Source organism: Enhydra lutris, unplaced genomic scaffold (genome assembly GCF_002288905.1).
Source record: "Enhydra lutris kenyoni isolate GAN:26980312 unplaced genomic scaffold, ASM228890v2 scaffoldscaffold20, whole genome shotgun sequence".
Taxonomy (NCBI): domain Eukaryota; kingdom Metazoa; phylum Chordata; class Mammalia; order Carnivora; family Mustelidae; genus Enhydra; species Enhydra lutris.
The window spans coordinates 23,069,690-23,081,989 of record NW_019154104.1 but is presented as its reverse complement, the minus strand read 5'-3'; the positions used below and the strand labels follow the sequence as shown (position 1 = coordinate 23,081,989).

The following is a 12,300-nucleotide window of genomic DNA, read 5'->3' as shown; positions in this document are numbered from 1 at the left end:
GCCAGAGTGCTGACTCCTTTATCAGGTCCCCTTTCTCCAAGTGGGGAAACACCGAGTTCCTAGCTGCTTCTGCGGCCGCTGAGGTGACTGTGCGCACCCTAAGGAGTCCTGCGGCACTCCTCACTTTGGGACCTCCCGTGAGTTAGGGTGGGCACAGTCACCTCCACCGGGCCCTGCCTTGCAGGGGTAAGGATCGAGTCTGAGGGTTCCGGGTCCTGGGTGTGCCTCAGGTGTCACAGGGCAGCGGTATCCGCGGGGTGCTGCCATCATTGCAGGCCGAGGGCTCCATGAGCTGGACCTTTTTTTAATCTGTTCTCCTGACACCAGGTGACCTTTGGCCCTTTCAAAAACAGACACTAAGATAGGGATTTGCTGGTGCTGGGGCTACTCAAAAGAATGTTCTGGGGGCCCTGAGGCATCTCTAAGGCAAGTTCTAGAAAGCTTTGGAACAGAGGGACAGCGTCTTGGAAATAAGCAGAGCCTTCTAAGAGGACCGCTTGGAGGACGTTCGACTGTCCTCATGTGGCTTATTCCAGCACGCCGTGCATCTGTCTTTGCGAGGGAGACCCGCCATTGCCAGGTGCGCTGAAACACCAGGCTGTTCCGTCTTCGTCTGAGCCAACAGCTGTGTCTTCTTAAAGTCTCTCCTGCTGGGACTGCCTGTCACCATCCGCTCCTGGTGGCTTTAAGCCACTCCTCTTGAATGAAGTTCAGCTGTGCTCGTCTTCCCTTCTCAGCTGTTCTTCCCCAGACAGTCTCTTTCTTCCCATTAGCACAACACAGAGAGCAGATACTTGGTAAATGTGTGATTTTTCACTTCCTTCTGAGTGCAGGCAGCTTCCCCATCCGGTGTGGGGCTCCAGGACTCAAGGCTGCATTGTCCGGGTTTGGGACATCCCATTGTCACCCTGGTCCCAGTCCCTACACACTGGGATGATAGAACGACCTGGGGGTGAGAGGACCATGGTCTGGGGAGGTCTTTTTGCGTGTGATTATATACCAGGAAGAGGCATTCTTATAAATTATGGGCTGGAAGAGACTTCTTTTTTTTTTAAGTAGGCTCTATGCCCAGCTTGGAGCCCAACTTGGGGCTTGAACTCATAACCTTGTGATCAAGACCTTGAGATCAAGAGTCGGATGCTTAAACAACTGAGCCACCCAGGCTCCCCAAGAAACTAGTTTTTAAAAATCCTCTATTATTTTCCTGATTTTTAAAAAAAATGTGTGTTTGGAGTCTGTGGAAAATATATTAAACTTAGAGTGGTATACCTTATGTAGCTTCCTTTCTTTTTTCTTTCTTTCTTTCTCTTTTCATTTTTTTTTCCTTACCAAAATCCCTGTGCCTGTAAAAGAAATTTATTACCAGGTTTCCTTGCCGTGCAGACAAAAAGTATCCCTTTTGTTCCTTCCTTTCCTCCTGGTTGCAAAGTACTGGGCGAGCTTCTGTCTCAGCACCAGGAGCCCTTAGCAGCAGGGGTTGGGCTCCAAGTCTGTGTGTCTCCTCCTGACCATTCCCAGCTTGCCAGTTTTCCATAAAGTGCCGGCTGGGGCCAAGTCAATGAGTCGATAAACACACAGAGCTGATGCCAAGGTGATTATTGTGCTCAGACAAGCTGAGTAGCTTTCAGCGTCCGTCCGTCCATCCCCAGAGCTGGTCTCGTGTCTGCAGCCTTCGCGGCTTCGTGCCAGGGAGCTGGTGCGGGCTTTGTCCTCTAGAGGCGGGTTTTCTTCCCGGATCAGAAGCATAACTCGGCAGGGGCCCTTCAGGCTGGACCAGTGGAGCCGGGGCGGAGGGGGGGACGCTCTGGGGCTCCGGCCTCCTTCCAGCCCCCATCCAGGCTCTCTGGTTCTCGTCCAGTATGTCAGGCCTGCAGCTTCCTCGGTCCATGCACGGAGCTGGGGGTGCCTTGAGTGGGATTCTTCAGGACCCCCGGGGGAGCCAGGGACACTAGCCTTCCCTCCATAACGACCGTGCTCTGTTGAGTGTCAGATCTTGGTTTTTACCGGATGACCTCTCTGGAGTCAGGTGTGTCTTCGGGCCAGCGGCATCTTGCCACTTGCCTCGGCTGAGACGGCAGTCCTCTTCTTGCTGAGACGGTTGGTGTTGGCCTGCCCCAGGCGCATTCTCTGCCTGTGGTTCACAGTTGGGGCAGTTGCTCCCCCCCTCCCCCTAGGGCCCAGATCCAGATGGGCACGTTTCTCTGCTCCCCCTTTTGCGTGGTAGGTTTACTCCTGTTTCGTGACTGTGCCGACTGGCGCCTTTATTCTGCTGTCCTTCCTGGGCCTTTTCCCCCACGGGGTCCATAAAAGAATGGCATCGCTTAGCACGTAGAGCTGGGCTCAGCAGACTTCTTCTGCAAAGCGCCAGGTCGTAAGTTCGTCCAGCTCTGTTGTAATTATGTCCTGCTGCCCTTGGAGCAGGAACATGGCTGCAGACAAGACAGAAGCCTCTGGGCATGGCTGCGGCCCCACAAACTGTACTGACAGAGGCAGGCCGCCAGGCTCTGGTTCGCTGACCTGTCAGCTCGAGCCTCTCCATAGATGCCATATGGCCTTGAATCTGCCATGTGCCCAGCCCCGTGCCAGGTACTGATCCAGGAGGGCCCGAGACAGTCAGCCAAGCATGCTGCCCCGATGTGCTCGTATTCTGGCGGGAGAGAACACGCACGTGGAAAGAAAGAATGAAAAGAGTCATCATGGCACAGATGCAAAGCTCCAGAGGAAGCAGTGGGGTCCTGGGCCACCACTGGGTTGGGGAGCCCCTGGGACAGGGCAGCCAGGGCCAGTCCCTCTGTGCAGCCGGAAACATGTATGGGATCCTGAAGAACATCTGCCCCTCCCAGTCCCCCCCCGCAGCGCTGTGACCCGTTCCCCCAGCCCAGAGACACGCGTGAAGATGAGGCAGAGTGGAAGAGCGGTGGCCGCTGCCCCCGACGGCCGGGTTACTGGAGCACTGGGGGAGTGAGCTGGCCATTTAAAATCTCTTCTTTTGAACCTGTTTTTCTCATCTGTAAATTGGGGGCCACGGCACTCCTTTTCCCCTCACTGTCTCCCCACCCCCGTGTGTCTCAGGACTGCTGTGGACACAGGCAATGCCCGGGGCCCCAGATCCAGAGTGCCCCTGCGACCGGCATGCCAGGGCTTAGCCAGCTTCATCCTTAGAAGGACCTGGGTCTCTTAAAGCTCCCCAAGTCAAAGGACGTGTGACCCGTTCTGACCCGTCTCAGCCCCCTGGTCTCCTGCGTCAGGGAGTGGCTGGAGGCTGCCCACACGCCCTGTGGCCCCTGCTTGGGCCGGGCACGGGTAGGATGTGAGCAGAGGATGCCCCCCACACCAGTCCTGAACAGTTCTCTGGCCTGAGCCCTCAGGTCAGAGGTGGCTAAGGGGGAAGCAGTCTCCTGTGAAATGATCTACATGTGTGGTCTGTCTGCTGCCACAAGGAGCCGTTGGGTGGCACGGCCGGTCCAGTTCAGCAGCTGCTGGCTCTGCCCTTCTGCGCGCCCAGCTTCTTGCCTTCCCGGCATAAACACTCGTGGCGATCCCTTGTCGCTCCTGTAGGCTTCCTGGCCTCCCTGAGCTTGGCTATGTCTGCCTGCTCTGTGTGACCCTTTCCCGCGCCCCCCACACCCAGGCTTGGTCTGCCACCACTGGGACCCTTGGGGTGGGTGGGAGGCACCCTGAGTTTGGTAGGGTTGGGCCTGGCTGGGCTGCAGGGTAAATAGGTGAGCAGTGCCTGCAGAAGGCCCAGACCCCCATTCCAGCTGCCCAAGCCCCACTCTGTCCCCTGGCCCACAGGCCTCGCCACCGCTCAGGGCTCACTCTTCTTGGCTGTCAGCGCCCAGAAGTAGAGATCGGTGGGGTTGCCTGGCGCAAGTCCTGCAGGGTGTTTATTTTCCCCAGGCTCTTCCCCAGGACCGTCTCTCGTGCCCCCCGTCTGGAATGGCTCTGGTCGGAGCGGCGGGAGGACTGTCGGGTACACCGGGGCGGCAAGGGGCCTGTGTGCCTCACTAGCGGGAAGGACGCCAGGTACATCTCAGCACCTGCCTGCTTGGCCTCCGCCCGAATCACTTTCTCATGCATGATTGTTGCAGCGTCGTAATCCTGGAGCCGGGGCGGGGGGTCCTTGGCGATCAGAGCAGGTGCCCCCTGCAGCCTGGTCCCCCCACCCCATGGTGCTCAACCAAGGCCCTTCCTGTCCTGCGCTTAGGGCCTTGGGTCCCGGGGGTGATCAGTGTGTCCTGGGGACGGGAGTCACCATGCCCCATCCTGGAGGGACTGAAGCAGAAGCCACTGGTGCCCCGTAGGGGCTCATGGCCCAGGACATCCCCATGTCATTCTTGGTGGGGGGGCATGGGGTGGTGAAGCTCGCGGTTTTGTGATTCTTGCATTCCTGTGCCCATGCTTCCAAGTGCTCCAGAACGTGCGACCGGCCAGCCTCACCCCACGGGACAGATAGACTCACCAACTACTTCTTGCACTCATCACTCTTGGGATCGGTGTGCCCGCCTGGGTGCCCCAGTGGGACTGAGGGTGTGCTGGGAGGCAGAGGTGGACCAGGAAGTATGGTGTGGGAGGAGGAGGAGGGTATTTCGGGGGGCTGTGCCAGCTTCCAAAGCTTCCAAAGCCAAACAGATCGTTCTGTGTACTTTCCTTGAACGGACCCTACAGAAGCTCATGTTCTGATTTCCCGTTGCCCCGTGTGTAGTCAGGAAGCAGGAGAACCTTTGTGTTCTAAACATGCACGTGCCAAGCGGCTGCGTGGGTGTATTTCTCAAGTGCTGCCCTGAAAAGGAGTTCCATGGGCAGACACCGGGAGGGGCTGGGACTACTGGATTAAATGGCATTTACTGGACCTCTTGACTTCAGGCCTTTGATGCTTCCGGTACACTGTGTTTCCCATGTGCTCAGCCCCCGCACCATCCCCTAAGCCCCCTTTCTAGTGCCATGTCCATAAGACACACCAGAAGCACTCTGGAATGGGTGGGGCCATAGGTGTTGGGAAACGCAGACAGGATACAGTAAGATGGTAGCAGAGGTAGGCTCGCTAAGACAATTTTATATGGGAAACGGGAGCCGTGAGTGGACGTGTTTCCGGTCATGATGCCCTGTCTCCTTGGTGTGGGGGTGCCTGGCTCGCGGGGGCCCCAGGTTGGCTGCTGCTAAGGCCACCAAGACTGTGGCTTGGGTGGTGCTGCCCCCTGGTGTCAGGTGCTGGAGTCACCATCCCCGCCTTGAGCTAACGCCTGCTCCTTCTTGTCTTTGCTTTTTCAGACCGGGAGTCCATCTTCTTCAACAGTCACAACGTGTCCAAGCCGGAGTCCTCGTCCGTCCTGACCGCGGTATGTTCCTTCCGCTGTGGCGGCCTTCCCTCCTAACGTGGGGTGGGGGGTGCCGCTGGCAGTGGGGCTGAGGGCCGAGCTCCAGCAGAGCAGGGTGGGGGACCAGAGACCCCCTTTCTTGGCTTGCTACAGGCCATCACAGCCACACCCGCGGACTTCTGGGCTACTCCCGAGGAAAGATTTTCTAACTTTTCTCCCAGAGTGAGGATCTCCCCGCCCATCTCCCAAGTCATGGGGAATTTGAAGACCTGTTTTCTAATCTGCCTTTTTCCTGATTTATAAAAGGGGGTAGGAGGCAACATCACACCCCGTTTTCCTTTCTCTTTCCTTGTCCACGTGAATCCAGTAAGCGTTTGTTAAGGGCCTGCTAGTACCTCGGTGGGGGCGGGGGTGGCCGTTCCCCCATGGCAGAACTCGGGGCGAGTTCCGTGAACATGGCGGCGGGTCAGGCACTGTCCGAGGTGCCCCATGGCGTCACAGCCGGGCCTCGCCACAGCCTCGCGGGAGCCGGGCAGACAGCTCCATTTTCTGGAGTGGGGAGGCTCGTGATCAGGAGGCTTGAGTGACTTCTCCAAACTCTCAGGGCTGTTCACTCAGGGGCCACACTGGCTCACGATCCCAGAGCAGTCTGTTCCGAAGCTGGGTGTCTTGGGAATTTAGGACTTATTCCCTCGCTGGTACCTGCAGCACAGTATTCAGCCAGAGTTAGAAATTTGTCCTGGGGCAGCTGCTTCCATCCCTCTCAAGTCCAGCGGGCTGGCAGTCTCTGCTGCCCCTTGCCCCTGACCTTAGAGCCCTGGGCTGGGTCTCCTGAGTCATGGCCGTGCTGGCTAATCTGGGAGGATTTGCCTGGGTCTTCCTCCCTGTCCTAGGCTGTTCTCACCAACAGCATCCACAGTCGACCCCTGCCCCTGGGCCTTACTCCCCTCCTTCCTGTGTTGGGGGCATGCACGTGCCCGTTTCATCTTGCCTCCCCCCCCCATCCCCTCCCCAGCCCAGGCCGCCTGTTCATTTCTTGTTTGTGTCTGGTTCCTCTGAGGAGCCAGCCGTGTGCTGAGGGTTTGACAGAGCACAGGCGTGGACAGGGACCTGGAGGGAGCACCAGTGTCCCTCAAGATATTGATAGATGTTGCCCAGGAACAAGTGCCATGGTCCAGGAAGCTTGGAGAAGAGTCAGATTTTAAACAGAAGCTCTCGGTGCCTGGCTGTGTGCACTGTAAGACGTAAGAAGCTGTTTTGTACAAGAAAAGCTTTGCTGGTCATCTAACCTTCAGAGACTCTAGACTGACCCAGTCCGCAGGGCTTCTTCCCTAAGAGGCTCTCAGTCCTTGAGTGGCCAGTGACTCGCAGTTGGGGAGGGAAATGGCATTCCACAGACTTCCCGGGATGCTATCCCTACCAGTCCCATGTGGCTCTGGCGGCCCCGGGGGCTGCTCACTGATGCCCAAGGGTCTCAGGTAACGTTCTTAGATAATTACCTGCCTGCTGCTCGGCCCGTTTCTTCATCTGTGAAATGGGAAAGCTTAGAGAGACTTCGGGGCCTCCTCTCTACCTATAGGATGTGCCCCCATCTCCTCCTTCCCCTTAGCTCCTGACTGCCACGCAGGAGGCCCCCAGGACTGACATCACATGAAACAAGACAAGAGCACACACTTAGCCGAACCCTTTCTGTGGTAGATGTGAGCCCCTCCTGCCTTCCTCCCTCCCACCCGGAGTACCTCTAGTCCCCATCAGGGCCTCGTGCAGGGGGCCGTGCAGGGAGCCATGGCCTAGCCTTGAAGCCTCCCTCCCCCTCTGGAGGCTGCTGAAGGTGAACCCCACCCACACCTAACTCTCGGGCCCCCACACACCAGCGTCTAGGGGATGAGTCAAGAGCGCAGACCCTGGTGAGACGGACTCCACCGGGTTTCAGACGTGTGGCCCGGGAGTCCCATTGCCTCACTGAGCCTGTTTCCCCTCCTGCCCTGCAGGGTGGTCGGGGGATGCGGGGAGTTAGTGGACGCAGAGGAGGGTGACCTCCGTTGCCTCCCCATTTCCCAGAGGGTCATCGTCGCCTTTGCGATGACAACCCAGATCTCTGTGCCTTTGTCTTGTCCTAGGATGGCTGTTGAGTTTAAGATCATCAAACAGCCTCGGAAGGATTTCTGAGATGCCTTAGCTGAGCTGAGAAAGTGCTTTTCTGAGCAGCGTGTTAGGAGACGTGGTGGAGAGCCGCAGAGCCCCTCGCTGGTGCGCCTGGGTGCCGGCTCTTAGCTCCCACATCCCCAGTGCCTGTGATTCTATTACCCCATTTCTTGGAGCGAGAAAACCAGACTCCGAAGGGGACGGGACGGCTCAGAGCCTGCAGGGGGATATGGGCTGTGCCGAGGCGTCTGTCGGGCTCTCTCTGACTTGGGGAGGACCCCTGGCCACTGATCCGGTGGCCGAGCTGCCGCGCTGGGCTGAGCCTCTGGCTGGCAGGAGTGACCTCGAGGTGGGTCCTGGCTTGGGCAGGGGCTCAGTGACAAGGGCTTGTCACAGCCAGGCTGGCACTGCCCCTTAGAAGGTGTTTCCTCTGCTAGGACACCGAGGCAGCAGGGTCATGGGCCTGGGGGCCCTGCAGATTGTGCAGAGCTGGTGGCTGTGGCTTTCACGGGGGACCACTGATGGTGCCCTGGTGGAGGCTCCTTGCTCTGTGTGTGTCTGGAAGTTCCCTATCAGCCATTCTAGCTACCTGTGCTGGGGGAAGGACCATCTGTGCCCAGGGCTCTGTCCTTAGCCCTCCTGACTCAGCTTATTATTATTTTTTTTTAATGGAGTGAAATTCACATAACATACAATGTAGCCATTTTCTTTTTTTAAAAAGATATTTATTTATTTATTTGACAGAGATCACAAGTAGGCAGAGAGGCAGGCAGAGAGAGTGGAGGAAGCAGGCTCCCTGCTAAGCAGAGAGCCTGATGCGGGGCTCGATCCCAGGATCCCTGGGATTATGACCCGAGCTGAAGACAGAGGCTTTAACCCACTGAGCCACCCAGGCGCCCCACAATGTAGCCATTTTCAAGTGAACAGTTCAAGGACATTTAGTCGTTCACCATGTTGTACAATCCTCTCCTTCTACCATGTTCTAAAACATTTTCACCACCTCTGAATAAAACTCTGTATCCATTCAGCTGTCACCCCGCCTTCCCTCTTCCTCCCAACCCCTGGCAGCCACGAATCTGCTTTTCATCTCAATGAACTTTCCTATTCCGGACCTTTCATGACAGGGTCATACAATGTGTGACCGATGGTGTTTGGCTTTTTCCTCTTGGATTGGCATTTCGAGGGTTTGCCCATGCTGTGCCATTGTGTAGCCAAATAATGCTCCGTCGCGTGGAAACCGGTTTGTGTGTCTGTCTGTGCGCTGATGGACACTTGGATCATTTCCACCTTTGGCTGTCGTGAACAGCGCTGTGAATGCTGACAGACGAGTGCCCATTCTCAGGTTGTTGGGTATATACCCAGGATAGGAATTGCTGGTCACCTGGTAATTCTGTGTCAGTTTCTGACCCAGCTTCACTTTCCATCTGACGGGTCTACCACCCTTCTTCCCCTCCGGCCCCTGAGCCCCACAGCCACCAGGACTCAGGACTCCAGTATTTATAGGGTATCTCCTGTAACCTTCCCCTGATGGACTTAGAAGCGTCACAGGGCCCTCCCTGCCCCAAAATGCAGGTGTGCATCTCCTCATGGCCAGGCCCATACTGTTCCACCACATCAGCGACCAGCAGAAGAGAGAGGCCTTGTTGGTCCCATTTGCACATGAGCAAACTGAGGCACAATGAGGCCGAGTACTTTTCCCTAGGCCCCCAGGGCTAGAAAGTCACTGTCGGGATTCAGATCCCTGTCCTCCTGATCCCAAATCCTTTCCAAGGTTCCCCTTCCTTGGTGGCCCTTCCAGGGGCCAAGCTGGAGCCCATGAAAATCCATATGTCTGTCCCCGGCCGGCTGGAACTGGAGCAGACCTGCCTTGTGGGGCCGTCCGTCTGGGTTGTTACAGGAACTAGGGACGGCGCATCCTAGACCCTTACTACCTGCCCAGTCGTCTGTGGGACTTGGGGAGTGGCTGTGGGCGTGCTGCTCACCAGGGGTCTGTCCTGCCCCCTTCCAGAGGGGAAGGCCAGGATTTGGGGCACCCGAGTGGGGTCTCTGTGTGTGGTAGAGGTGTTGCACCACCCCACCTGTGGCCTGACTTGACTTCCGTGTGTGTGTGTGTGTGTGTGTGTATGTGTATGTGTGTGTTTGCGCGTGCGTGTGCGCACAGCTGGACAAGATCGAGGGCGTGTTCGAGAGGCCGAGCGACGAAGTCATCCGGGAGCTGTCCCGGGCCCTTCGGCAGGCACTGGGTGTGTCACTCTTCGGGATTGACATCATCATCAACAACCAGACTGGGCAGCATGCAGTCATCGACATCAATGCCTTCCCAGGTGAGCAGCAGAGCCAGGAACTGCCTTCGTCAGTCTGTAGACCCGTGTCCTCAGACGCTGGCACAGGCGGGTCAGGTTGACCAGCTCCCTCCCTCCCCGTCAGTGGGGCCTGGGGTCAACACGGTCCCACTAGGCCTCAGCCCACGTGCAGAATGGGTTTGTAGCATGTGATGAAGTTGGCAGACGAGGTCGGTGCCTCTAGCCGGGGGAGGTCAGGGCACTTAGTGGGCACAGCACCAAACACCATTCGCCTTCCTCCCCTGACGCTGTACTGTCAGCATTAGCCTTTGTTGGCCAAACTGCAGCTAATCTATTGAGTACTTATAGATTGAATGAGCTGAAAGGATCCGGGAGGGAGTACACTCTCCATGGTTTACCTGCGGGGAACCGAGTCTCTAGGGAGGGAGGACTGATCCCAGGTCACAGGACACGGTGGTGGTGTGGCCGTGCTCCTGCCCGGGCCCTGAGCCGTGGTTCTGGGGATGCGGAGCCGGCCAGCTCCCTGTGGCTTCAGCGCCTGCTCCCTGCTGTCTGCCAGAGCCCTGAGCGGGAAGCCTGTCTCAGGCCCCTGTGGGCTGCTGTCATGGCCTGGCTCTGTCGTGCCTCCTCGTCTCGACGCAGCAAGGGGGCTCAGTGGGAGAGCACCCAGCGAACCATTAGCCTGCAGGGGTGATGGCCGTGATGTCCCTAGTTGGTGTTCCCGGAATGAACCCTCCTTGGCACGGGCGCACCCCGTGGCTGGCCCGTCTGCCCTCCCAGCTAGCTCGGACTGTCCCCCTTCGTTAAGTAGCCATGTGGAGGTTAAGTCAGTGTCATCGCCCAATGTGTATAAAAACTTTCAGGAATGATTCTTTACCTTCAGGGAGGTTAGTGTCTCGGGGGAGAGCCCAAGCGTGGCCTGTGGGGAGTGCTCGGGGTGGGGGTATGCAGGGTAATAAGGCCTCTCGCATGGGGTGTGGCATGTGACCCAGGCTGAGCGGCTCCTGGGTTGCGTGCCTGACGTGTGTCCCCTGACTCAGCATGTAGTCAGGCCCAGCCACCATCGCAAGTCACTGCCCAGGAGACCAAGGCTGGCAGGACACCACTGGCTCTTTCCATCATTCAGTCGAGGGCCTACTGTGTGTCCCAGCTGGTCTGGACACAGGTGCAGTGTGACCGAGGCTGCTGGAGCCCTGACGTCAGAGGACAGGGGCACCCGGGGGGCTCCTTCTTGATGTGGTGGAGCAGAGCCTGGCAGGAAGGGAAGGAGCTAGCCCCTGAGGGCCCCGGGAGGGCCTGGGACACGGAGGCCAGAGAAGAGCCCTGCCCTGTGGTGTGTTGAGAGCGTGGGGTTTCACTCTGAGGTAGGTGGGAGTGAGTCACCGAGGCCCGTGTTGGGACAATGGCCTGTGTTTCTCCAGTCACCCTGGGTGCACCCTGCACGGAGACCTGGGTATTAGTAGAGGTGGGGTTTTGATGAGTAAGGGACGGAATGAGAGAGACCAAGGGAATCCAGGACATGTCTGGGGAACAATGAAAATAAATGAGGGGCTCTAAAGCAGGGAGGACATGGGCGTGAGGACAGTGAGGACAAGAGGTGGCCAGGGATTGGTGGGACAGGGGAGGGGGGCGATGCAGGGCTGTCAGGGTGGAAGTTCTAGAAGGGTGGAGTTGGGAGGTGGTGAGAGCGTGGAGCTCTCTGTTTGCACTTTGGCTCTGTGCAAGGTCCCGAGCCGGCCCCTCCCAGCCTATGCGGTTTGGGCTGGGTGACATGAGGGCATCCCGCGTGCACAGAGGAGAGAGTCACTCTGAGCCAGTGTGGGCAGAGAGGCTGTCAGCGTTGTGAAGAATGAGTGTGCCGCGTCTCAGCTGTTCTGCTTATTTTTGTGGTGGGCACCTCCGCTTCCTCCCGTCCGCCTCGGGTCCCTCAAAACCACCATGTTATTTTCTGGGCAAGTTAGATTGTGGACAGTGGAGGCCACCCCTGCTGCCTGGCCCCGGGCGGGCTCTCCTGTGACAGGAGAGTGTCCGGGCTGTGCTGGCGGCTGCGAGGGCCATCCTAGAGGACGGGCGAGGGTCCTGGTGCCCTCTGAGGCTGGGCCGTGTGGAGCAGAGGGCTGTTGGTGATGGAGTGTGAGCAGCGGGCCTTTGGTCCTGCCGCGTCCCGCCATTCCTCTTGCCCCACGTGTGTCTTAGCACACTGGGTGGGTGAGTCCGCGAGACCCCGACACCGTGCCTGAGAGGGGCCGGGCGCAGGGCGTCTGCCCGTCCACTCGAGCATGACAACTTCTCACGCTCTGGGGACAGCTGAATTCAAGGACTAGCCCTTGGGGGCCGCCCACACCCAACTTCGAGTCTAGGCTTGGTGGCTCTAATGTGTCCCCTTAGTTACTGAGCCTCGGTTTCCTGTACATCCCGAGCGCGCCCACCTTGAGTTCTGGGAGCCCTGTGCGCCCCGTGCCCGCTCTGCCCTGCGCCCCCGACCTGTTTCCGCCGCAGCCTGGCTCAGCGCCTGTTGTCCTTCCCACCCGCAG

The 12,300-nt window shown here is 58.2% G+C and overlaps 1 protein-coding gene across 1 annotated transcript in view; it reads left to right on the top strand.

The window, feature by feature from the left end:
* The window catches only part of LOC111148744 (inositol-tetrakisphosphate 1-kinase), a 165,601-nt gene that overhangs the window by 152,815 nt on the left and 486 nt on the right, over window positions 1-12,300 (top strand). Inside the window, exons 9-10 of the mRNA XM_022505534.1 lie at window positions 5,272-5,339; window positions 9,625-9,787. Of these exons, the coding sequence (XP_022361242.1) occupies window positions 5,272-5,339; window positions 9,625-9,787 (231 nt within the window). The remainder of the gene's footprint in view (window positions 1-5,271; window positions 5,340-9,624; window positions 9,788-12,300) is intronic.